This window comes from Podarcis tiliguerta (genome assembly GCF_965153285.1).
Source record: "Podarcis tiliguerta genome assembly, chromosome: 5".
Classification (NCBI taxonomy): domain Eukaryota; kingdom Metazoa; phylum Chordata; class Lepidosauria; order Squamata; family Lacertidae; genus Podarcis; species Podarcis tiliguerta.
The window spans coordinates 70147226-70174726 of NC_139538.1; the positions used below are offsets into that span (position 1 = coordinate 70147226).

General features: G+C 40.1%; 1 protein-coding gene across 12 annotated transcripts in view; it reads left to right on the forward strand.

Annotated features, from left to right (window-relative positions):
• CTNNA3 (catenin alpha 3) overlaps positions 1-27501 on the forward strand; it is a 528228-nt gene that overhangs the window by 280511 nt on the left and 220216 nt on the right. For 11 of the 12 annotated variants that reach the window (XR_014511016.1, XR_014511017.1, XR_014511018.1 and 8 more), the window contains 2 exons: positions 2986-3066; positions 4852-5004. Coding sequence is in view for 9 of the 12 variants with exons in the window: in XM_083439958.1 (XP_083296084.1) it covers positions 2986-3066; positions 4852-5004 (234 nt within the window). In the remaining 3 variants the exon portion in view is untranslated. Of the gene's footprint in view, positions 1-2985; positions 3067-4851; positions 5005-21898; positions 21938-27501 lie in introns of those variants that run through there. The other variant, XM_083439955.1, reaches the window with a different exon arrangement.

Here is a 27501-nt window from a genome sequence, read left to right on the forward strand (position 1 = left end):
ATACGGGGACAAACAGCTGCTTTGTCATGGGGAATTCTGGTTGAGATAGTCTTCTAGCAAAAATGTAATCTGCTTAATGAGCTCTGTTTGAGGCAGGGGGGTAGAACTTGACACTCAGGGAGGCTTTGTGACTCCCCAGGCCTATCTGACCTTTGGGGTTCTCCCTAGGCCAGACTCCCTTTCCTTGCCACCCTCACTTACTAGCACTGCCCTGCATTATTTTTGCCTAGCTGGAATGTGTCTTTGAACTGTTATAGTGCTTGCTGGATGGAGAATGGAGAGACGTTTTGCTTGGGCTATGCTAGAAAGATAAGCGTGCCCTCTATTGCTCAAATTACTTTTCCCCTGGCCTATCCACCCCTGGCATGCAGCCCTTGGAGGTTGCCCTTAGGCTGAAAAAGGTTCTCCATTCCCTTGTTTAAGGGTTTCCAGGCAAAAAAAAATTATGACAGGTAATCTTGGTTTACTATACTAGGATACCATTCTGTTGGCTTTGTAAAGGCTGCCAGTATTTTTACGTATGAACAGTCTCCTTGGTCAGGTGGCGTCTTTGCTTCTAGGCTCTCAGACTTCATACGAATTTAGAGTAGATTACATACACTTACTTTTTCACCATGTCAAAGGACCGATGATCAAATGAAATCTAGCTCGCCCACTGCTGTTCTGTAGCCTGAACAGCAAACTCGCAGTAATGTTTTTGCATTCTAGTACTTTCGGTGTATGCAATATTTTAATGAAACAAATGAAAAGTATACATTCTAGTTTTGTGTGGTGTTGCTAAAGGTTGCACAACTTCTATTATTTACTTGGGTACTTAATCCGGAAATTCATATTAGAACTGATGAGGAAAGGGATGGAATGTCCTGAAGCTTCTTTTCACTGTTGCAACATGAAGTTTCAGCTCAATATGTCCATAGCAGCTTCTTTGATCACCCAGTCTCTCTGAAAATTGTAAACTGTCAAAATGGTGAGACTTCTGCAGATGCACAAAAATGTCTTAAGTGAGCCCGAGTAGCTTTTCCCATTGGAAACACAGTGAGTGAATTATTCCTTCTAGTCACTGCTGAACTGTGCAGTTATTGCAGAACCCTGATTATTTTCAGCATGTAGACCTGTAAACATTTTAAGTGGAGTTGGTCCAAGACATTTTGCTGCCTGAAGCAGAGCAGCAAATCTGCCCTCTTCAAAATTCAAGGTGCATACTACCCAAAATTGGTCAAGTTATTTTGGCACCTCAGGCAAAAAAAATCCAACAAGCACCTCTCCCTCTCCCTGGCAGCAAAAAATCTAACAGTAACACATTTAATAATATACGGTACCAATTTGTTGCCATTTCACAACACCAAAATCAGCAGCCAGAGGCAGCAGTCTCACTCTGCCTAATGATAGGCCCTGCCCTGAAAATATCTTTTTTCCCCCAGTGCCATTGATTGATCTTAATGTGCCTTAATTACTTATAACATTTCTACCCTCCCCTTCTGCGGAGGAGTTTCCTAGGCTGCTGAACCTCACAACACCATCACAAGACTGAGAAATAGTGACTTGCTCAAAATTACAGGGTTTGCTTCTTGTCTCAGTGGTGATTTGAAGGTCACTTTTAGGGGTATAAACAGACTGGAGGGTTTGGATTGGATCCTGATTTAGTGCTTCAGAAAACAGCCTGTCAGTTTTAGGCTGAATCTGATTTGGAAAAAAATGAGGCTTCTTCTGTCAACATTTCCCCAAATTCACTATTACTGGGAAATAAAAGTATCTATACTGTTTCCTTTTGCAAGACATAGTTAAGGTTGTAAGAATGAGTTGCGTATGTCTGTATGGGGAGTGGGGGACAGGGAAGTTAGTGTTGGAGGTAGGATTTATTTTGGGATTGCAAAACATGGTTGAAATTTGCAGGCATAGAAGCACCTCCAGAATGGATAAGGCCTGTCAGGTTACAGGCAGAGGATCGTTTTCTGTGCTGGGTGCCTTTAAAATTTGCCCCACCACAGAAAGCCCCATAAATTTAATTTTTGGCAGAATTGGGTGAAATTTGCTGCCAGGTTAGACTTTCTGGAGGAAATCAATCTTGCCAGATTTGAGAAGGACTAATGTAATGGTTTTCCTTCAAAGACAGCCTTTACAGTTTTCTGGTGGGTAAAATCATTATCTCTGATTACAAGCTTGAAGTATCAGTCACAACTGAGCATGCGCCCCACCCCGCACCCCTACCCTGGTATTTTCCTTAAGGTAACGTCAGAGATGTTAGGTTTGCTTTTTGTAGACAACTTTTCTGCAGTGGCTTTCTATTTGTGGAATGTTTTCTCCAGGGAGGTTTGGCTGGCACCTGCATTATACACCTCTAGGCATCGGGTGAAAACAGTCCTCTTCAACCAAGTGTTTGGCTGATTAATATATGTTTTTATTTTATGTTTTGAGGGTTTTTTTACCTTGTATTTTTATGTTGTGAACCACCCTGAGATCTATGGATGAAAAGCGCTATTCAAATTTAATAAATAAAATAAATAGCACTTATGCATTAGTTATTTTTAACTTGTAGAAGTTGGAGCTATTTCTTTATTTAACTCTACTGTAATTAATTATCCTATGAAATAAATATATTCTAATGGAGCCCCTAAGCAGGGAAATGTGCAAGGGGTTGGGCAGTGCCCATATGAATGTATGTTACGGTTAGCCTGGATATACTAGATCAATATGAACGTAAGTTGATTGGAAATCCTTGAAACCAGAAGCATATATTTATTGCAAGTACATGTGGCCTGAATGAACAAACCACCCTTGTTGAACACAGTACTTTTGTACCTCTTGTTATGTTCAAAAATATAATTTACTAAAGTAGATTGAATATATTTTTTTCTAAAGAGAAATTATGGTAGTGAGCAATGCTAGTCTTTAAGGTGCCATGGGACTCTTTGTTGCTCTTATTAAGATGTTAAACATACTAGCTTTGTATGCTCAAAATTTTCTTTTTTGCTGTTTTTTTTCCAGGCTGACAAAAAAGAAAGGAGCAATGCCTTGAATATTGCAATAGATAATATGTGCAAGAAAACAAGAGACCTCCGCAGGCAGGTAATCTCCTCAGGGAAAAAGTATGTTAAATAGATAGTTCTGCAGCAGTTATAACATAAAATAATAATTATGACATGCTTTTGTTTTATTTTATGGAGACACACTTTTCTTTAAGAAATGCAGATGGAGATTAGGGATGCAGGTTTGGAACAGTGGAAACACCAAAAGTCCAAGATTTAGAAACATATATTCAAGGGTCCAGTGAGTGGTCTGAGAACACCTAATGTTGCTTTATTGCTTGAAGGTGTGGGCTTAGTCAGTTCCTTGGATGACAGATTCCATTATATAAGAGTGAGAGATTAAATAGTCCTAGGGCAAAGGCACATGACGAAGCAGCATTGCTGAAAGCTAAGCAGATCTGGATCTGGTCAGCCCCTCCTGCACAGCAATGTCTGTTTTGAGAGAAAGGATGGAAAACACAAAAACAGCGTTCTTCTGTGAAAATGATTCTTTCCATATCAGAGGTTGTTTAAAAGCATCCTTACACAATACATTTTAAAAACATCTTTACACAATGCATTAAAATAAAATTAAAACTAACAGCCACAATCTAGCATAGCCTTGCTGGAATATAATAGCCTTATTTATACCCCCACAAACCCAGACAGAATCCTGTTCCTAATCTATGCTTAGTATAAGAATATTAAATTGATTATGTGATGGAAAAAGGCAAGGCTGATAGGCAAATTAGTTATGTTGGGTGTCAAAGGCGACAGAGAACCAGTTTGTGGATTCATCTTATATGTTGTACATGTGTGATTATAACATTGAGTGTGCAGATCTGTACACATACATATTACTGTTCATAGCCAGGAACATTTAGGTACCAAGTACCGTGAAAATCAACTTACAAGGTAAAATTCACTAAGTTCTACTAGCCACTAGAAAAAGTGATACTCTCCCCAAGCATTTGTAACAGGAGGCTGAAAAATATACTCTTAAATCTGAGATTGTTCTTTGAAGTTGTTGGCATCCATCTGTCTAGAAAGACAATGGAAAAGTGCACCTTCGGGGGTAAAGGCAAACCATTGGAGAGTTACAGCACCTGCTGTGGCTGTAGAGACAAATACAAGAGAGACCAGTTTATTATTGCAACTGGGGCAGATGAAGGCACCCAGTTTCGCTGTTACAGGTGCCCCATTGTTTCTTCTCTCTGAGCTCCTCCCAGCGGTCATTTCCAGTGGTCATTTCTCCACTGGTTGCCGCTGTGGATACATGACCTGAATGTCTGTCTCCAGGAACTACAGTCATCAATAAGGGATTCTCACATGGTGGGGTTCATGTTGCCAGCCTTCATGTCACGTTTGCAGACATCTTTATAACACAGAGTTGGCCTGGTGCCTGAGGCCAGCTACCCATAAAGCACATCCTTGGGGATCCTGCCATCTTCCATTCTATGTACGTGACTAATCAATAAAGATCCCTTCTCTTTAAAATAATTTTGAAAGCACATTGTTTCATTTTGCATCACATTTAGTATTTTTACATGTACTGATAAGAGCAAGAGTCATATTTCACAGTGAATAATTTAACCCAGTTGATTGTGTTAGTAGTCAGTTCTGATATAAAGCAGGAGTGGAGGACCTAGTGGTTCCGGAACAGCTTAGATGGGGGCATGGGGTGGGGGAGAGGAAATGGAAGTCCCATTGCATTACCAAAAACTATGTGCACAGAGCATTGGATACAACCCAAGGTTTCTTATTTGCAGAGTACATTTACTGCATAGCATAACACACACGAAATACCATGATATATGATTTAATTAATGGTGCTTTCTTTTCCCAGCTCCGCAAAGCTATCATTGATCATATCTCAGACTCCTTCTTGGACACAACTGTTCCACTTCTTGTGCTCACTGAAGCTGCCAAAAATGGAAGAGAAAAGGAAATAATGGAATATGCTGCTATATTTAAAGAACACACGTGCAGGCTTATTGAGGTGAGTTTGTTGGCAGTACAGTGGACCCTATGTAACCTTAGCTTTCAGTAATCACTTTGTATTTTTGTCCCATAGGAAAGTACAGTGACTGCATTAGTGACTATGTTCACAGCAGCATATTTTTGGTTTTCCCTATTATGCATATTTTTGTATGGCCCTTCTCCATGTTTGTTCATGTGGAAGTGTTTGTACCATACTGCTGTTTTTCTTGTAGCTATTATTGGAATCTTCTGTGGGTGTTTTGAATAGTCCTAGAGTCTTTAAAATAATGTTAGGTACTTACTGTCTAATTATTAAGAGAGATTCATATAAGCATATTCTTTCACATGTGGATAGTGTACAGGAGTGAACAGGCTTTGCATTTGCAGGATCTACTTTGTTTTTTATTAGAATCCTGACATCTACTAACTGGAGTCAGGTGCCAAATAGTAGCTCAGGAAGGGGTAGGGAGAAAGCCACCCACTGCGTCCCATGAAACATATACTCGTATGACTGAATCTGAAGTTCTCTTATACCCCACCTCTCTCTGTTTTCTTCAGCTTAGCAGGCTAATTCCTTGGCACCTATAAAAGTTTCTAGGTTTGCTTACCTTGCTGTTTTGAGCAAATAGAACTGCCTTTTCTAGCTGCAGACTGCCTTTCTCTCACTCCACCCCCAACTTTACTGAAGCCTGGTCTGAACTGAACCCATGCAAGAGAACTCAAGAACATGTGCTCTTCACTTTCACAATCAGAATCAAGAAATTGTGGAAATTATTGTCAAGTGGTGTGTGTGCATGCCATTGAACTTAGAAGAGACTAATCTGATAAATTATTTGCCTCTCTGGATGCTGCAGTCTTTCTGCATTGTAGGACATTTGAGAGTGTGGCAGGAAAACTTGGGAGTAGCTTTGCTCCTGGATGATGTTGCACATGCTAGTAACACCACTGAGCTGATGTGCAATTGACTGAGTGAAGTGGGCAGTTAATTATAAGAAGAGTTTTCAACATGGGAATAGAAACCCTCAATAAAATTCCCATCTCCCTGCTAGAAACACTTTGCACAGTGAATCAACCCTCTCCAGTCTCAGCCAATCATATGATGTCTTGGGAAGAGTTGCTGGTGCATGCAATATTGCCCAGGGGTGGAGTGAGCCCCATGTGTACCGATAGGCACCTTTGTGTGTTCTGCGATAAATGTCTGAAGAAGGTAGACGTGTGACATATCCTTCATAAATACTACTGCGTTTTGCTCATCTTTCTTTGGAAAGAGGCAACACTGCTATAATTTGAAAAGGTAAAGGTAAAGGTACCCCTGCCCGTATGGGCCAGAGTGTCCGACTCTAGGGTTGTGCGCTCATCTCACTTAAGAGACCGGGAGCCAGCGCTGTCCGCAGACAGTTCCGGGTCACGTGACCAGCGTGACGAAGCTGCTCTGGCGAGCCGGCACCAGCTATAAAGCGGTACCTATTTATCTACTTGCACTTAGGGGTGCTTTCGAACTGCTAGGTGGGCAGGAGCTGGGACCGAAAGATGGGAGCTCACCCCACCGCGGGGATTCGAACCGCCGACCATACGATCGGCAAGTCCTAGGCACTGAGGTTTTACCCACAGCGCCACCCGCGTCCCCTTTGAAATTTGAAAAGTTACTGGTGGGATTTGAACTCCTTAGAGCTGCCTCTGTGACTACTAGTGAGATATTCTGCTAAACAATTAGTTTCACAAACACAGTAATAAGCTTTGCCTCATCCACAGAAGAAAAAAAGAATTAATCAGATGCTAAAGTGGCTGCTGGATGACAATGTCTATGCAATTCTACACTTCCTCTTACAATAGAAATTCAGGCTCAATCACTCACTTTTTTCACAAGTATTTCATTTACATTGAACAATGTAACATTCACACCCACCCACACCCATTTGCAAAAGCATTTTATTCTGACTTTGAGCTCCAAAAGGAACCCCCAGTGCAGGCTGGAATAAATAGATACACAACTAAAACAAGCAAATACAAATATAATTTATTCACAGTCCACCAAACATTTCATTTGTGTTTGGTCACAGAATTTACAATACATAATATTGTTAAAAGAGAATAACATCAGGAAACAAGCATGGAAAGTCAAAAGGAAATTGCAATGGTTGGAAATTTTGTAATTTGATTACCATTTTTTTTTTGAAGTCCTCCTAAAAGAAAAAAGATCAACAGATACTCTTAATATCATTCTGGAAAGGATTATGTAATGGTATATATAAGAGTTTATCTTGCCCCCTGATAAAAACCAAATTTAAAAAGAACATGTGGTGTAGAATCCACCTCTTCATAATTACAAGGGCAGTATCTGTGATTTATGGGAATTTTGCTATATTAAAAAGTTTTAAGTGTAAGGTATTAAATATGCCAGAGAAAAAGCTTTAAGAGCAGATATCCATTTCAGATCAGGCATCCCATTCTTAGAACTAGAACCCCGCAAACCCAGTGACTGGGGAAGAACAAGACCTCTGGTCTGCACTGGACTTTGCGAGTCGATATCCATTGCTCTCTGTTTGGCAGTTTGTAGATAACAAATAATAAGACAGAAGTTCAGCTGACACAAGTTTTGCAACAATTTCTTCATCCAGGCAGACTTGTCTATCATTTCCTGGAATACAAAGGAACTGGGAGTAAGCAAAAGATAGCAACAGAGCCAAAATTTAATGGACTAGATCCATTAGCTCAAAGAATTTAGACCAGTGTCCAAATTAAGAGCAGCACCAGTAACACGTCTAGGAATGCCAAATATAAATCAAATGAAAACAGGGCTAAGTGCCTTCCATGTGCATTTAAAAGTATGGAAACCAAGTAAGTGCTCTATATTGTATCTATGATACAATTTTGGCTTTAATAACTCTACTGGACACTGGGATAAAACTTTCACCCTATAATCAGCAGATCCAACCAGGGTGGTCACAATATTAAAAACAGTTTAAAATAACATAAAATCACAAAAATAACTATGCACTATTCACCCTGCAATAGTCTGCCCTGCACTGTCTTAGTAAACTGGCTATAACTCTATATTATATGCCTGCAAGAGGCATGCCATCTAGTGAAAGGGCTGAACCATGTTAAATGAGACAGTGGATGTCCGTATTGGGATGAAATAGGCCACAACTTATTGATTACAGATGTAAACAGGTTTTGACGAAGGCACTGGGTACGTCTCCAAGTTCAACCAACCCACCTGATAATGTATGGGCTGGCAGTGTGGGAAAAGGTTGCCCCCCCCGCCCAACATACTCCTTCCAGGGCCACTTCTTGAAGATCTCAGGGCTGTTTGCAGCATGAAAATACAATATGAAAACACAAAATACGTAAAAAACAAGAAGAAAAGGCAAAAACAATAGCCCCCCCTCCCACAAACACATTTAAAGGACATAGAAGGTTAATCAGCCAGAAGCCTGGTTGAAAAGGAACATTTTCACCTGAACCTCCCTGGAGAGAGCATTCCGCAGACAGGAAGCCACTGCAGAAAAGGCCTATTCTCATATTGCCGCTCTCTGGACCTCTCATGGAGGAGGCACACAAAGACTCTGATCAGGGCAGGTTCTTATGGGGAGAGGTGATCCATATTAACATACATGTGGATTTGTATGGGATGGGTGATTTACGAATAATTCCTGTGTACAAATGCAGCTACCATGGTTTAGTATGTGTAGGCCTGAAGTATCAGCCTTGACTTTTTCCTGTTTAAGGAATTTGAATGCCTTGGACAAAATCCATTTTCTCAAAAGAGTGCCTCTAATCGCAAGAGAAACCTATGGCTCTACAACCATTTTTGGACTACAACTCCCACCAGCCCTGAGCACTGATCATTCTGGTTGGGCCACAGCTTTCCCCTCCTTGCTCTGAACAATGAAGTTGTGTGTGTGTGTGTGTGTGTGTGTGCATGTGTGCATGCGCTTGAAAACTTAGCTTTACATTATGCATCCTAAAGTTGTAAAAATGCACCTCTCTGCAGAATTTAGTGACTTGGAAGCATTATTAGAAGCACTGACAAGGTTTGTAACCTCAAAACATAAAAAGCATTTTTTCCTAATTTCTTTGAAAATCTGTGAAGTGCTTTCTTCTCTTTCCTCCTCCTCCTCCTCCTCTTTCTTCTCTTTGAGAACAAATGCTTTCATGTGCATGTTTAAATTTTCTTTAATAATAAGCTGCATATGATAAGCTAGCTCCTTGGCAAACACTGGAGCTTCTCACTTTTTTTTGCATCTGTGCAATTTTTGTTTATGTTTTACACACATTTCTGGATCCCTACTTCCAGCTAAAATTAGGAAGACTGTATTCTTATCTTCCTTCTCCTAGTGCTATATCACATGTTATAACAGAAACAGGCATCTGCTAAAGATTTATATATTTATATGCAGCACAGATAGACCATCTTATAACCTAGGTGTTTGGGGACCTTGCAGCATAAATCTGAGTTTAAAAACTGGTAACAGCAAGATTAAAAAGTACCAATAAAAATATTGCAATTCTCCACATTTTTATTTTTTTATTTTTTTTTAAAATCCTCAAGAAAATCAGTGTTTTAGTGTGAATTTCTCTGAATATATACATCTTTGTATGCAGTTTTACTAATATACAAGTTTTCGCAAGCTATTTCCCCTAATATAATGCCTTTTTGTACTTAATATATATTAGCCCTTTCCAGTAATATATGCCTTTTAATGTACATTTTATCCTAGTATATACATTTTTGTTCACATTACTTGGCTGGAGAACTGAATTGCAAAATTTGGAGAAGTGCAAATTTGAAAGTGAGACTGCATTTCAATTCCCATATTGTTTTGGGAAGTGTGAATTAGGCAGGTTTGCCTTTAAAGGCAAACTGAACTGAATCTCTCCCCCATCTCTAGCTGAGGGTCTTCTACTGTCAGGTGGGTTTGGGGGGAAATTGAGATTGAATAATATATGTGTAATTTTAGAGTTTTCCTTTTAAGGTAATTGCTTCCTTCATTTTAATATAATATTACCATTAAGTGTAACAAGCATATACGTAGCTGAGGGCTGTTTTAATCCTACTAACACTGGATTCAGAGAAATTCTTATGCTCATTTAGGTATGCATAAATGCTTCCATTTCCTTTTAGTGATATTAATTATTATAATTTAACTGCTTCTGGTGCTCCCATTATTACTTTCTGGTTTTGAGAGTTATCATCCTATTATTGGATACATGTAATGAAAAAAAGGGACAGCTATAAGAAATTCTTATTTAAAAGTTTCATGATGTGGTTCCCAAGTACTTACATGCATTTCTGAGAAACAGCATGATTAATGATGCTGAGTGCATTTTCAATAAATAGTAGTGCTTGGCTCTCCAGGAAATTAATTAGATAGCAGCTATATTGCATCTGTCACGTTAGTAGTCTATCATATGTAAAATACTCCCAAGAAAGCAGTCATACAAGGGGATATTTGACACACAAATTAACAGATTTACAATGCAATCCTGTGCACGCCTGCTCAGAAGTCTCTGCTTTGAACTCTTATTGAATTCACAGAGGCTTATGTTCAGGTAAATTTGTCTTTGATTGCAGCCCTGTGTATGCAAAAATAAATATCTTTTAGTATCCAACACTATTAGATATGAGGGAGGGGGGAAATGGATATAGTTGTATCATGTAAACAAATATCCCCTTTCAGCCTGCCAGAAATCTATTTGGAATAGCACTGAATACTCAGAATTATAGAGGAAACACTGTTCTTTTTGTTGTTTATGTATCTTGGCTGTTAAGGATCCAAACTTAAATATATTTGAATTTATCATATTTGTGTAAAACCATACAAGTTTCCTACAGCTGATTATGTGTACGGGGCAGTAATGGAGATTTAGTGGACTCTTGTCATGGGCAAAATGGGCACCAAAGAGTCTGCCCAATAACATCTAACACTGTATGTGGGGCTGCAATTTAAAACACAAAAGGGTACATGTATGGAAGGTACCAACTCTTTCCCTACACGACTCCTCCTTTCAGCACTTTTCTTCTCTCTGTGAGAAGTAGCCTATCCTGGCTCTAGGAAACCCTGTGGTCAAATCATTCTCTCCAATTAATTTTAATCTCAAGCTGTATGAATAGCAGTTTATGCTTCTCTCAGAATTTAAGAGGAGAACAAAGTGAAACCTAAATCTGTAGCTAGTAATGGCCTGAAAGTGTAGTAAGCCCTTCTCACATACGTCAGCGTCATATTGTCTAGTCAAATCAGTCACTCAGATAGTTATTGTTTGAAGCTGGTGCCATTACAATATAGTTCACAAAAGACAAGTGAGACAATCCAACAGAAAGTTGAAGATAGGGATTTTCAGAAATGCTAGTTGTCAATAATAATAATAATAATAATAATAATAATAATAATAATAATATTAAGTTCCCTAAATCATTTCAATTAAAGAAACCAAAACACTGTTTGGAGTCAAAAAAGTAGCTTGTAACTTTCTCCCTGGTATTATGTATGAAGCTACCCAATAGGTAACAATCAAATGACCTGATTCACTTGCTAGAAGATTCTGAAATGAATGGATGAATCTATTCCCAGGAGAATTGTATAAGTTGTAGTGCACAAAGACTGTGATCTAGCTTGATCTGCATAAACAGAGATGATCATAGAATAGAATCATAGAATCATAGAGTTGGAAGAGACCACAAGGGTCATCGAGTCCAACCCCCTGCCAAGCAGGAAACACCATCAGAGCACTCCTGACATATGGTTGTCAAGCCTCTGCTTAAAGACCTCCAAAGAAGGAGACTCCACCACACTCCTTGGCAGCAAATTCCACTGTCGGACAGCTCTTACTGTCAAGAAGTTCTTCCTAATGTTTAGGTGGAATCTTCTTTCTTGTAGTTTGGATCCATTGCTCCGTGTCCGCTTCTCTGGAGCAGCAGAAAACAACCTTTCTCCCTCCTCTAGGTGACATCCTTTTATATATTTGAACATGGCTATCATATCACCCCTTAACCTCCTCTTCTCCAGGCTAAACATGCCCAGCTCCCTTAGCCGATCCTCATAAGGCATCGTTTCCAGGCCTTTGACCATTTTGGTTGCCCTCCTCTGTACACGTTCTAGTTTGTCAGTGTCCTTCTTGAACTGTGGTGCCCAGAACTGGACACAGTACTCCAGGTGAGGTCTGACCAGAGCAGAATACAGTGGCACTATAACTTCCCTTGATCTAGATGCTATACTCCTATTGATGCAGCCCAGAATTGCATTGGCTTTTTTAGCTGCCGCGTCACACTGTTGGCTCATGTTAAGTTTGTGGTCAACCAAGACTCCTAGATCCTTTTCACATGTACTGCTCTCAAGCCAGGTGGCACCCATCTTGTATTTGTGCCTCTCATTTACAAGATGGGTAGGCCAAGATGATAATTTGTTGGCCTATTAAACAATTCACTGGTCAGATATTCTTTGGGCCATATGAAAGAAATTATTCTCATCACAAGCCAATATACATAATGCAGTGTTTGGGAAAATTGAATTGTGCAGTTGCACACAGTAAGGAAAAAACTCATGTAAATGAGGTAAATATATAGATATTTATTTATATTTGATTTGCATGTACACTCAGATGGCATTTTGGAAACTATACTCTTTTTTGTTTTCATTTTTTGAATCTGTCTATTTTTATACTTCTAACAGTACCATCATAAAGCTACAACTAAATGAGCATTTATGTGTATCATATCATTATTTTAAAACAGAATTCTGCCACAGTTGTATCAGTTTATTAGAAATCTATTCCCCCCCCTTCCCTTGAATGCTTCTGATGCTATATTCAAAGGAAGAGAACCCCACTAAGACCTCATAACATAGCTGTGTGATAATCTCACAAGGTAAAAAATCATTTCTAATGAAATGTGAGATAGCCTGTGTTCTGAAATGGTAGCATTATAATTCAGTATAAATAATACATTGTGTTTAAAAGGTAAGCAGTTAAAAGGAATCTTGAATATTAAAAGTGACATAAAACAATAGCCATATTATAGTGGGTTGTACAGATTCTCTGGGCAAAATTCCAATCATGCAAAGGTTTATTGCCCATATGTCTGTGATGTAATTATCATATAAATATGAAACTAACACTAAAAGAATCATTTTACTGTGGCTTTCTTTTGCATTGTGCCTAAACTGACCATCATGAAATTTATGGCAAAAATGGAAAGTGAGGAACTTGAAATTGGATATGATGCATTTGCAGTGAATACCAGATAATTCAAAGTTGTCCAATATATTTATCCTGTCAATACTTTAGGGGCCTAGAATTCATGGAACAATTATCTAGGAAAGAAGTGTAGATTTGACACTGCTTATGGCATTAAAGGGACGCGGGTGGCGCTGTGGGTTAAAGCCTCAGCGCCTAGGCCTTGCCGATCGAAAGGTCGGCAGTTCGAATCCCCGCGGCGGGGTGCGCTCCCGTTGTTCGGTCCCAGCGCCTGCCAACCTAGCAGTTCGAAAGCACTCTCGGGTGCAAGTAGATAAATAGGGACCGCTTACTAGTGGGAAGGTAAACAGCGTTTCCGTGTGCGGCTCTGACTTGCCAGAGCAGCGATGTCACGCTGGCCACGTGACCCAGAAGTGTCTTCGGACAGCGCTGGCCCCCGGCCTCTTGAGTGAGATGGGCGCACAACCCTAGAGTCTGTCAAGACTGGCCCGTACGGGCAGGGGTACCTTTACCTTTACCTTTATGGCATTAAAAGAACCAACATTCAAACCAAAAATCTTTAGTGAATGTAACTGTTTGCAGAAGTGGTATGGGGGGGGGCAGAGATGTGGAGCTGCCCTCCTGACACTAACATTGCTGCTGCTGACTTGGATGGGGCTGGGGCAGAGCTGTGGGGCCTTGTGGTTGCAGCAGCAGGACTGCACTTGTCCCACTGGTGTAACTGGAACCCAGACTTTGACACAACTCCAGGTAAGCAGATATGACACACCACTGCATGCACCGCTTCTTACTATGTGCATGCCACCTGTTGTTACATGATGGAAGAAATGGGGGGTATAAATGTAAGGAATGAAAGGTGTCCTGGAAGCCTTTTAGTGACCAGAAGTCATGACAATGGCCTGATCTCCCAAATATATATGCCATTTGATAAAGTGACATGGCGGTCCTTATGGGACAAGACACCATTTAGATCTAACTCTGTGAGAAATGGGGAACTTATGTTGAATTGTTCCATAAGTGGCATACAACTTCACAAAGATTATCACATATGGCTCCAGTTTCCTTGCTGAGGTCCTAGAAAGGATGTTAAGATATAGGAACATATCTGCATTTATGGTGGAAATATCCACAGATTAAATTGTATTGGAACGCTGTGTTTTGTTATATCAGACTTATTGTAAAAGGTACAATAATGCTATTCCTGCAGTTAGCCCTTCTAAACAACAGAAGATGGGTCTGTTTTGTGTAGCAGGGAACTGGCCAGTTATTTACTTACTTACTAGCTGCCAGACTAATTATTTTGGAGATACATGGTGGAAGCAGATATAGACTATTGATATTAAAAAGTGTGGGATATTGCATTATTAGAAAAATGGACACACAAACAGAGAGCACTTAGAAGCCAATGCAAAAGTGAAAAGTTTGTTTTAATTTGGTATGATTTTGTGACTAATGGTAAAGACATACAAACCTGGATAACCAGCTGCCAAGTTTGTGCTTGACATCAGTCAATACCAGTAGTGACATGCATTATGACAGAATCACCAGTTCATCCATAGCAAACCCTGGTAGTTTATTTATTTCTTTACCTGGAAGGACTCTGTTTACTTTGTTATTGATTGATTACCATTCCTGCTACCTGGAGCACCACTGCAGAAGGACTTATTACCACTTTAAAGTGCATATTTGCTCATCATGGCATACCTTCTATTTTGAGAACAGATAATAGGCCAGAATTTTCTGCCAAGCTGCTTTGCAATTGACTTTGATTTTCAACATATCATCATCAGTCAAGAGTTCTCTTGAAGTAGTGGGAAAACAAAACAGGTAATTCATGCAGTAAAGAACCTGCTGCAAAATAATGAAGAAATACGCACAGTTCTCCTGATATGCTGCTCAGCCCCACTGGTTGGAATCCTGCACAGCTGCTTGTGAATCAGTAGCACCATAGATCCTAGCAAACTTGGCAGCCCTTACTGCTCATTCAGTTTGATACTTGTGGACATTGAATTAAATTAAGTTTCAGTAAAAGGATTGTCAGAGACAGTTTCAATATCAGACATGGAATCAGGACTATATTGCCCATTGTCTTGGTCAAAGCAATTTCTAATAATGCACCCGGGAAACAGAGAGAATTGAGGAAGTATACTGCAGCCACAGCCCATTCTCAAAGGCATTTTATACTTTAATTTTATGCATCAATTTAGCTGGCCTGTCAAAGCTATTTCCTAGGGTGTGGCTGCTGTCACATGCTGACAGCTTCTAGGAGTTACAGAGAGCTGAGTGTATGCTGGGGACCAAAGGTGGACAAACTACCTCAGAAAGAGCAGTATGTGTCCCCCACCTGAGGTCACCAGAGGATACTACCCCTCAATTAACACCCCATACACCCCAAGTACCAATCTAGTGACTAGTGAGCACCTCAGGGCTTTATTTGGATTGAGGTTGCCTATTATGAGTGAAACTGGAAAGCACTTGGGGAATGGTTCGTTTTTTCTCCTGAGAATTCTAAATTTTCTCATAATTTCTGGTCCCGATTCATGAAACCTCCAGTTCCCTTGCTTGTGACCCCCCCCCAAAAAAATCTGTTACCTGGTGACTGTTACTTCTTCAGTAGCAATGACAATCCTCTCCCTCCCATCTCTCCCCCCCCCACCCCCATTCACCCCTGGTCATAGGCAGAAACAACAGGAGGGCTCCCTTATCCCACACCACCCATAGAAGTGTTATGCCATATTACATGTGCCAGCAGCCCCAGGACATATAATTTTCTCTGTGTTCCACACTATCAGGCAACAGAAGGAAACTGTAGCAGACAGTAACAGTGGCACAGATGCCAGTGAAGGAGAGGGGGGAGAAACAGGAAGATCCTCCTTTTATCCCTACCACAGACTTCACCACATTAGCAGTCAGTTAAATGTGTGGGTAAGAGGGGACAGAGAGTTTTTCCTCTCAGATTAAAATACAAATGGAGAGAATGCAGGGGCCATAACACACACCTCCATATTGAAACGAAGCATCATGAGTTGTCAAGGAATTATGGACTCTAGTAATACTGCCCTTTTGCTATTTGCATAATTACACCCACCCACCCACCCACCCACCCCAGGACTACTGGCAAAAATTCCAATTCTGCTGAATTAAGCCTAGCAGCCAACAGAACCTGCTCACCTATCCTAAGACCTGAGAAAGTGCAAGGTCACTGGAGGAAAAAGTTCAGACTGGTAAACTGCCCTCCATCTGAGCTTCCCAGTGGTACATGATCAGCATGTCAGGTGTTTGTGCACTTTTGCAGTGGGGAGCTGTTTGACTTGCACACACTGAGGACTCAGCAGAAGCAAAAGAGAGAAGGGGATTTTGCTTGGAGAAAGACCCTATCCTATTTGAGACTAGAACACTGCAAGGGTTGCTGGCAAGACTTGGCACAAAATCAATCTAATTGTAAGAGTTCAGGACCCTGGTCAGCTCTCTGCAGAGCGAGTATCTGAGGTTGGATACAAGGCAACTTAGAGCAGCAAGCTGGAAACATTGCTTCAGCAATTGTCTTATGTCTTTTGAGTTTAACAATCCTGCAGTTACAGAGCTCTTCCCTGCCCTCTAAGGGAAGCAGTTGCAAACTAGGGGCTGTGCCCCATTGTACCAGCTTTAACTCTAGAGTGGGTAGGCAACCTAAGGCCCGGGGGCCGGATGTGGCCCAATTGCCTTCTCAATGTGGCCTGCGGACGGTCCAGGAATTTACATGAGTAGAATGTGTGCTTTTATTTAAAATGCATCTCTGGGTTATTTGTGGGGCATAGGAATTCATTCATTTTCTATCTCAAAATATAATCCGGCCCACCATATGGTCTGAGGGACGGTGGACCGGCCCACAGCTGAAAAAGGTTGCTGACCCCTGCTCTAGAGCACTGTGGAGGGGAGGTCTCAACAAGCTCAGGGAAACCCAGATGTTTGCAGAAATACAAACAACAACATAGTATAAAACCCTCCCCCCTCCCAAAACAAACAATCAATCGAGAAACCACCCAAGGAGGGTGAACATGCTTAGTGGACAAGGATGTTGACAGTCTTCTGGAACGTAAAATTGGAAAACCATGGAGGAAGTAGAATGGAGTACAGCATATTGCAAGAAGGCATAGATTAATGGCTGAAACACAGGGCAGGAGTGTTCCACATTGTAATCTTTTTTTTGAAAGTCTCTTTGTTAGACTTCCTGCTGACAGATTTTAATTGCTATGGTGATCAGAGAGAATGAAAGATAGCAAAGGCAACTTGATGTCTGAAGACTTGCAGCCAATTTAATTGATAATCATAGAGTCATAGAAGTATAGTTGGAATCATAGTTGGAAGAGATACGTGGCCCAGTTGAATTTAATTTCCTTATATTGCAATTTTGTGACTCTGAATATGGAAGCCTCTAATGAATAAAACTGTATCAGGATCAATTAGCACATAATCCTCCATTTCCTAGTTTAAAAGGAGTGAATGAGTGCATGTATTTGAGGAAACTTGCAGTCGTGCAATAGGTGTGGGAAGCTCTAATTGCCCTGAGTCGATCTGTCAGGTCATCAGCATCAATCAATTCTAACCTTTTTGTGCTCCCTTTCTCACTGGTGCAGATATTCTCACACAGAAGGGAACCCAATAATGAACTAGCTCAACAGTCTGATTTTAATGCAGGATTGTGGAATGCTCCCAGCCTGGGGATCCTTAGTGGAGAGAGATGAAATATAAAATGCCCTGCAGGACATGCAGAATGGATTTGCAGAGTCTGTGAAATCCTGAGAGGATCAAGGACAATCTTTATTATTATAATTCATTGTTTTCTGAGCTCATGGGCTGGTTGGAACTAGCAGAAAGTGCTATATTTTTCAGTCATGCAGTAAGCCCCCAGATATTTTAAAAACCACTTAATTTAGAATATCCAATAACACCACAGTTCTTGCACAGAATGAAGGCATTGGGGAAAGAAGTCCCTTATGCTAGCTATATATTTTTTCCTAGGAACAGCCTGTCAAAATCAATCACAATTTAGTAAAGACACTTCTCCAAATCAGAATAAATGAAAAATGACCAGCCCGAGGTGTCAGGCGAAAGGAAACGTAATTTTGAATATGTATCGGTATTATTCATAGAGCTGAGACAGGACTGGTTTTTCTAATTCAACTAATTCACACACATACACACACAAAGGCTGACCCCTATGGACAATGTTCCCTTCTATTCCTGAACAGGAGGTTAACTCTTTCTTCTCCCATTTTTCCCCTGGAAAGGGTTGCAACAAAATAACTATAACAGCGTCCAAGCTTCCATGTTTTTTCACTCTTTGAGAACTGAGATTGTTTGTTAAACATAACTGAGGCTTTTCCAAATTTGATCTCTTTGGAGAAGCTGAATTACATCCCATCATAATATGAGCAATATAGGAGAAATGTGATAGAGATGCTCAGGATTCTGATAGAAGAGTCCTTGGTGTTCTCACTGAAGGTAAGAAAAGAGCTTCCACAATTGCCTGAATGGTTCCTTGTGTTGCAGCATCTAGAACCCAGTGTTTCTGTTTTGGGGAAAGATTTGACATCTCTGGCTTAATACTTGGAAATGAGCATCAAGCCTGGACACTCCTTGCCTCTTCCTTCCTCCTATTGCAGGCAAGCTGTGGAACTTCATTCCTGGTCCCTTTTTAAACCACAGTTGCCCATTAATATATGGAGTGCTTCAGTGTTTTCCTAATCAGGGTCAAATCATGGATCAGGATCATAGTTAATAAACTGACATTAAACCTCAGTTCCCCATTAAGCCACTTTTGAACTGTGAGGGTTTCCCTTGCATTTGGCCTGGAAACTGGAGCTAGTACAAATGCTGCATTGCAGTTGCTAGCATGAGTGAGATCCTGTCGGCTTATAACACCCCTGCTCATACATGTGCACTGGCTGCCAATTTCTTACTGGACCAAGTTCAAGGTGCTACTATTAGTATATTAAGCCCTTAACATCTTGGTGCCTGTTTCCTTGGCAGATTGTCTTATATACCCATTTGACTACTATATGTAGAACTGGCACTTTTACAAGTTTTGGATAATGTTTGTCCTGTATTTGTGGGGTGTTAGGGGAGGCGATTTGTAAAGAACTGATCTTATAGCGTGGCTGCTCCTACACTCTGGAACTCCCTGCCCATTGACACAAGGAAGGTGCCTTCTATATAATCTTTTGGTGCCTGCTAAACAACTTTTCTGTTTTGGCAAGCCTACCCAGACACATAAAGTTGATGTGTATCTTAATCTGTATTTTAAGTTTAAAATGTATACATTTAACTCTTGATTTTATTTAATTTACTTTTTATAAACTTGTTTTTAATGCTGGATTTTATAGGCATTCTAAATGTATATTTTATATTATTTGCAAACTGCTTAGAGGCTTTATTTGTAGTTAAGCAGTATACATTTTTTGTTAAATAAATAAATTAAATAAGTGGAGAGCAATGTACTTGGGGACAGGGAGTGCTGCCACCAATTCTTCCTTTCCTCACCCTTGCTATGCTATCCTCAAGCCTTTTCTTCTCCCATATTATTTACATTGTGAGTCCACCAAGCAGAGATCTTCTGTGCTCTGGATGATGCCTAGCATGCTATTGAAGAGCTAAGTATAGGTTCAGTAATAACACAGTGGTGTGTGAATCAAGAAGCATGGGCAGCCATTTTGCTGCTTCTTTCTGAAACACCCTCATAATAAATGCCTTTGTAACAATACTTTTGGCAAGAGTAATTGTTACTGTTCTATATCACCCATAAACACACGGTTTTTATTTCCATGGCAGATAAAGAGCATTGAAGTTTCATTGAAAATACACAGTTGATGTATTTGTGCTATCTTCAGTGAAATTCCAGTGTTTCTTTTTTTGGGTGATAAACGGCCTTCAATCTTTTTGGTGTAAATTTACTCACTTGTGGCTATATCGGTAACACCCACTGAAATAAATTTGTTATTTACCAGTGAAATATTGCAGTGATACCTTCATGCTGAGCTTCACAAAAAAGCAAAGTGCTCTGGTTGAAATTCCTATTCCTGTACAGACAGAGAAGTCTGCCTACATGCTCACTTAAGATCTGCTGATCATCCTGTTGTCAGTGGTGATTTTTAGAACAGTTGTTTAAGATAGCTATATTTTGTCCTCTCATTTATTGACTTTTGACTTTTGACAATGTACAACAAACATAAATATATTGCACAAACATCTATGTCACCCTTCCCCAACCTGGTTCCTTCCAGAAGTTCTCATTAGCTCCAACCAACATAGATTTTCTGGATGGGACTGATGGGAGTTATAGCCAGAATATTGGAAGGGGAAGGCTGCTTTTTGCAATGTACTCATACTGCTGTCACTGTTTTATCATATAGATTACCAGTGTTATTTTTCTAGAGAAAGAGGTGCTGGAACTCACCTTGTTCTCTTATAATGGCAATGATGTCCACCTGAGAGGTGCTGGAACCAAGTTCCAGCCTAAGAAAAGCCCTGTAGACTACTAATGATGTTTTGTGGGGTATTCTAAAAAAAAGAAAGTGCTTCGTAATTAAGCCTTCATATATTGTACAGTATGCTGTGCTACTAAGCAAAAAGCTTGACCCATCTCATATTCTTGCTTAGTTAAACTAATGAAGTTTTATAGTCTTTGAATCTATTGTGTAGATAGAGATTGAAGAGCCAAAAGGAATAGTGCTCAGTAATGATAATCACTCCATAGCTCTCTGGTGCACCTTAATTAACCTTGGTTGCTATTCGCTGAATGCTGTTGCTTTGTAATACAGTAAGTGGTGACACTTAGCAATTTATAGTGTGTCTTATGGATGGTATGGAAAAGATGCTAATGCTGGAGTAACTAACATCCATTCTGATCTGGTTTATCATTGATCTCAGGAGTATTACAGTAATGGATAAGAGGGGAAGAACTCATCAAAAGTTACGGTACTTGTCAATCATAACATGCATTTTTTTTAAAAAAAAAGTATTGCACTGGTTCAGCTAGGGTTGAACTTCTGTCCAGATGTCTAGAAAACACTGGTGACTGGAAAGACAATTATTCAGAGGCTCCCCTGTTTCCATTGATTTGCTGCTAAGGTCATGAGTAAGTGATGGGGCAGGAGAGTTAAAAATGGGGGGGGGGGACCTCTACCTCCTGTTTACTTTTGAATATATCAGAGGTAGAAGCAGTTGGAACAACAGGACATATCATTTCCAGCTGCCCCACTGATCTCCCAGGCTCAGTGGCATTTGGCGGGAGTGGGGGGGATAGTGCACCATTTTTACAAGATAGGTACATGTTTGCAGGAATAGTTTGCTTGTTGCAGGATATTTGGTTTGTATCTTTTTAAAGCCTATATGATTACTATCCTCCTCCCTCTCCACAGTTCATAGTTTCATTATACTTCTGTTCTTTTATTCACCTACACATATACAGTATATATCCTCGCCATTACACAACAACTGACTGATGAGTATTTGTATTTTGAAGGACATTTGATACCATACATTTTATTTCTCCTTTGCATATGTGGTATAATTATAACATCTCTCTACTATTCACTCCATCTCAGTGCTTATCATGTGAAAGGACTGAAGAGTTTTGAATATGAATTTTTGAATTTATTATGAGATAATTATATGTGTTGAATACAATAAGCAGAGAATTGGAGCTTATGAAGGCAAAGGTTCTGCTTTGCACACAGATTGCTCCAGCAGGAAGTCTGTGATGGAAATGGAAAAGAGGTACTTAAAATATCAATGGTAGTTCTTTTTACATGGCTTCCATTTTTTAGTTCCACTTAGATGCAAACAGTTGCATTCATTTGAATTTGCTTTGAAAGTGTAGTGTTTATTGAGTTAAGCATTGACCTAAATAGTACAGTGATCTGAGAAACAAGCATGGTTCTTATAAGTTGATGACCTTTTTGATTCACCTAAGGATTGAAATCTCTGATGAGCATATGCATATGAAGTGGAATTCAAGAGCCCATACTAGACTATATCTATATTATTATTTTTTGCTGCTTTCAGTTTATAAAATAATGGCTAAATAATACATTGTCACAGATGTCCCAAAGACACAGCAACAATCTGGTTGCAGAATTCCTGTTTGAGATAAAAGATAACTCTTTGGAATTCAGCATAGCACTAAGGAAATCATTCCATCAGTGCAGACATTTATGCATGCCTGATGGAACAATCTCTACTTTTCTTCCCCCTACACATGTACTTGGGGTTTCTCCCAATGCTCCAGAGTTGAAGGAGGTTGGGAGTACTTGCTCTGGTTTCTGCTAACATAAGCAGAATTTTTAGTAAGTACAAATCCAGTTGTAATTTCAGTATTTAGTTTTGTGGGACAAATTTACATAATTTTTGGGAAATTACAGATAACATGTCTGGTGTTTTTATCAGTGCTGGTCATTGTCTTTGGAATATAGAAACAGATACTCATGATCCCTTCCAACTCTACAATTCTATCGTTCTGTTATCCAGAAAGTTGATACCTAGGTGTCCTATCTGGCCCTTGAGACTCTCCCCAGGTTACACACACCTCTCCATCCCTGCGCTATGTAGTCTTTGATTTCTGCATATGTTGCTGAACTTCAACTTCCACCATCCCAGGCCATTGACCATGCTTAAAGGTAAAGGTACCCCTGCCCGTACGGGCCAGTCTTGACAGACTCTAGGGTTGTGCGCCCATCTCACTCAAGAGGCCGGGGGCCAGCGCTGTCCGGAGACACTTCCGGGTCACGTGGCCAGCGTGACAAAGCTGCATCTGGTGAGCCAGCGCAGCACACGGAAACGCCGTTTACCTTCCCGCCAGTAAGCGGTTCCTATTTATCTACTTGCACCTGGGGGTGCTTTCGAACTGCTAGGTTGGCAGGTGCTGGGACCAAGCAACGGGAGCGCACCCCGCCGCGGGGATTCGAACCGCTGACCTTTCAATCGGCAAGCCCTAGGCGCTGAGGCTTTTACCCACAGCGCCACCTGCGTCCCTTGACCATGCTTAGTGGGGCTTTAATTATTTTTTGCTGATGTTTAATTTTACTCTTTACTCTTAGATTTTAATGGATTATTGAATATTGCTTTATTTGATATGTTGTTTATTTCAAAATTATTGTGACTTTCTATATTGGATCAGATTGCTACTACAGTGGTACCTCGGGTTAAGTACTTCATTCATTCCGGAGGTCCGTACTTAACCTGAAACTGTTCTTAACCTGAAGCACGACTTTAGCTAATGGGGTCTCCTGCTGCTGCCGCGCCGCAGGAGCCCGATTTCTGTTCTCATCCTGAAGCAAAGTTCTTAACCTGAAGCACTATTTCTGGGTTAGCAGAGTCTTTAACCTGAAGCGTATGTAACCTGAAGCATATGTAAGCTGAGGTACCACTGTATTAATGTTTGATTTTTAATTATGTTTTTATATTTGTTGGAAGCAACCTAGAGTGACTGGGGCAGCCCAGCCAGATGGGTGGGGTTTTAATAATAATAATAATAATAATAATAATAATAATAATAATAATTCAGCAACATCTGCAGGACCAAAGATTTCCTACACCTGCACCAGAGCCAGGCTTGTCATTCTCACTCCTAATGTAGGAGTGAGAAGCTTTGACCTGCTGTTCCAGATGCTGTTCCAGATGCAGCAGCCACTAGAGACCAATACTGGGAGGAGATTGCTGTGGCTGAAGGAATTAGTGCTGGCACCTGGCTCTCCAAACTGAAGTTCCTCTTGTGTTCTACCTCAACCAGATATATAAAAACGCATATTGGCAGAGGGAGCAGGGAAGAGATGGCTAAAATAAGTTGACTTGCTAACATATAGTCAGCAATAAACTGGATCACCTTTTCTGCCTCTGTAAGGTAGGGAATGAGGAGGGTGCTTTAGCTAATTTGCCTGCACTGGGGCAATACATTCAAAAGAGAGCAGATGTACCTTAAAAACATTATGCAGTTATTCTCTCAAATCAAAATTCTCTCATGGCTCCACTTTTAAGCAAGCCAAAGTGTAATCTGTGTTCAGATTATTTTGTTTCCTGATGCCACTAATGCTTCTGAAGTCAAGGCTCTCAACTTTATATTTCACACACATTCCCTCTGGTCCACCCCACATTATGAAAATAATTAGATAAAAGCTTCAGTTCTCGATAAAATCCACCTAACCAACTCCAGCTCCTCCATTACTAAAGTGAGCTGCAAGCTACATCCTGCCTACATCCTGATTAATCCATTTAATCACAACCTTTATTACAGAAGAACGAAGATGAACAAGTAAAGATTTCCTAGTTTCAGGATGCCTGAGAGATATATTTCAATACCAGTTAGAAATGTCAATCAACCTACAGTTAACAGGCATGGCAGATGGTTCACTGTGTAAACAAAGACATTTAAAAGTTGTATTGACCTATGAAATGTCATATTAACATTATAGTATGCATGTCTCCATCTTGCATAGAAATTTACATGATTGAAGATTGGTGATTGCTTTTTTACCGTATTAAGAAAATGTATATTAGGACATCCAGATGATTCAGACATTACAGCAGAGGAGCAATATGCCATATTATATTATGCAGATGTGTTATATTTAAACAGGCAAGGCATTTTCAGGCTGACCTTTTTGTTTGGAATGTACTTAGTTCGCTCCGTATGATAGTTGTCTCCGGCAGTGACTCATTAAAACCTATGAATTATGTCACTAGATCAGCCAAGATAAACTTTCCCCAACCTGGTGCTCTCTAGCTGTTTTGGATTACAACTCCCATCAGTCATGACCAATGTCAGGGATGATGGGCGCTGTAGTCAAAAGCATCTGGTGGGCATCAGGTTGGGGAGGGCTGGCCTAGGCCATGCAAGAGTTATGATTAATTGTGCAGAGAGGAATGGTCCACAGGAAAAATTCACACCTTCTCAGATAAAAAATTATTTCAAAGCAAGAAAGATTCCAGTAGCAGCGTCTCCGAAAATTTTTACACATCACCTGGGAAGACAGGTGAACTAATGCCAGTGTACTGGAAGAAGCAAAGATCACCAGTGTTGAAGCAATGATTCTTCAACATAAACTTCGTTGGACTGGTCATGTTGTGCAGATGCCTGATAATCGTCTTCCAAAGCATTTAAAATTTGATGCCTGATTATCGTCTTCCAAAGCATTTAAAATTTGATGCCTGATTATCGTCTTCCAAATCAAATACTCTATTCTAAACTTAAAAATGGTAAGTGTGATGCTGGTGGTCAACAAAATAGGTTCAAAGACTCTCTCAAGGCAAATCTTAAAAAATGTAGTATGAACACTGACAAGTGGAAAACACTAGCCTGTAAAGTGCTCCAATTGGAGAACAGGTTTTACCAAAAGTGTCATGGATTTTGAAGACACTTGAACTCAGGACGGAAGGGAGAAATGTGCCAAGAGAACGGCATGCTTGGCAAACCCTCACCGTGATCAACTCCCGCCTGGAAACCTATGTCCCCACTGTGGAAGGACATGTGGATCCAGAATTGGGCTCCACAGTCACTCATGGACTCACTTTTAAAACCATGTTTATGGAAGACAATCTTACTCGGCTACAAGTGATCGCCAAAGAAGAAAGATAGGCAGAAGTGCTTTAAGTGTACCCAAAGGCTCAGACATGCACATTGGGTTTTAAACTCTTCCCCCACCCCCTTTGAACAAAAGATGCCATACTGTATATCTTTTGCTTTTGAAAGTCCCTCCATGTAGATTGGGGAAATACTCTTCAAGAAACAACCCCAGCCATAATTTATACCTTACGCAGTTCTTCGGGCTGAGGCAAACTACCACTGTTTTACTAACCACAAGTCTGAAATGGCACACAAGTAATAAGTAATATAAAGGCAGGAGGAAATGCAGAAGAGAGAACTTAATTATGACTGGGCATGGAAAACAGAATTGTTTAACCATGAAAGAAAACTGCAAGAAAGAAGTAACTTATAGGGGGTAAATATACTAATTTATGATTCTGGTCTTCAAAGAAATAAAATGAATGAATACTGGTATATTTGTCATCAAGGAGAGAACCATGTCAAAATAGTAAGATGAAACAATAGTTTTGCTATGGTGGTGACTCATGTATAGTTCTTTAATTTGAACCTAGTGTGGGCAAGAAAATCCTGCCCAACCTCCCTGTAATGCCTGAATTCCTTCAACATCTCATGGCACAAAATGTAATACCCTTGATTATTTTTTTCATTAGCAGATCTGGGCACTTGCTGAGCTGCTGGTGCTGCTTGAGTAGGTCCTAGAAAGAAATCAGAAAAGCTGAAGCAACAGTTCTGTGAATGCATATCAATAAAAAAGAAAACATTGTGCACCATCACTAGAACTGGAACAGTTTTGCCTCTTGGGAAGACAATAAATTATGACTATGTTAAAAATCAAATGAGGCAGGAGGAACACATGGAAAGTGGACTCCATGTTGTTCCCTCTAAGGGAATCTTTTTGATGCAAGAGAAGGCCCTTCTTTTGTTGAGATCAAAGGCGAAGGGAAAAAAAATCCCTTTCACTTTGATGGGGATGGTACCAATTAGTATGATTTTACTAGATCAGGTTTTGGGGAAACTTTGCAAATAGGCTCGATTGCACCAATTGAGATGTTGTTGTTGATACTGCTGTTGCTGCTGCTTTAGCCTCAGTTGTGTGCACACTCACTTGGGGGCAAGCCCCACTGAATACTATCAGGCTTACATCCAAGTGAACATATTGTACATGGAACTGCACTGTTAAAATTGCTCTTAAAATGATGTGAAGCCATGCTTGCCAGCTTACAGTAAGGTGAATTTGTCTATTTTGATTCTATAGCACCTTCACATTTTGTTTTACCCATATTCATATTCCATTCCATTTCTACATTAAAATGACACGTATAGAGAGTACTTTAAAAATATGTATTTAATGGTGAAGACCTGCATCACAGAAGTGCAAAATCTGGTAGACAGCTAAGTTCCAATCCAAGATGTGCGGATTAGGCCGTTTCTGAGAGAAATTTGCAAAAGTTGACTTTCTTAGTCATCCCTGGTTTACAGTATAAATTATAAACGTCCACAGCTCTGTAGTTTCCATGATTTTGAGGGTAAAAAACAACAACCCTGGGTATTTAGGGCTCAGAATAGCTCCATGTAATATGCCCATATTGTGAAACTTTTTTAGATTTATAAAGTCCTGTGCTTAAGTTGGAATACTGAGTCCTATATTATAATAATTTGTTTATAATGCTTATAAATGTTTAATATGTTCCCTTATGATCCTTTTTTACCTTTCCTAGAACAGTAATTTTACTGTGAAGA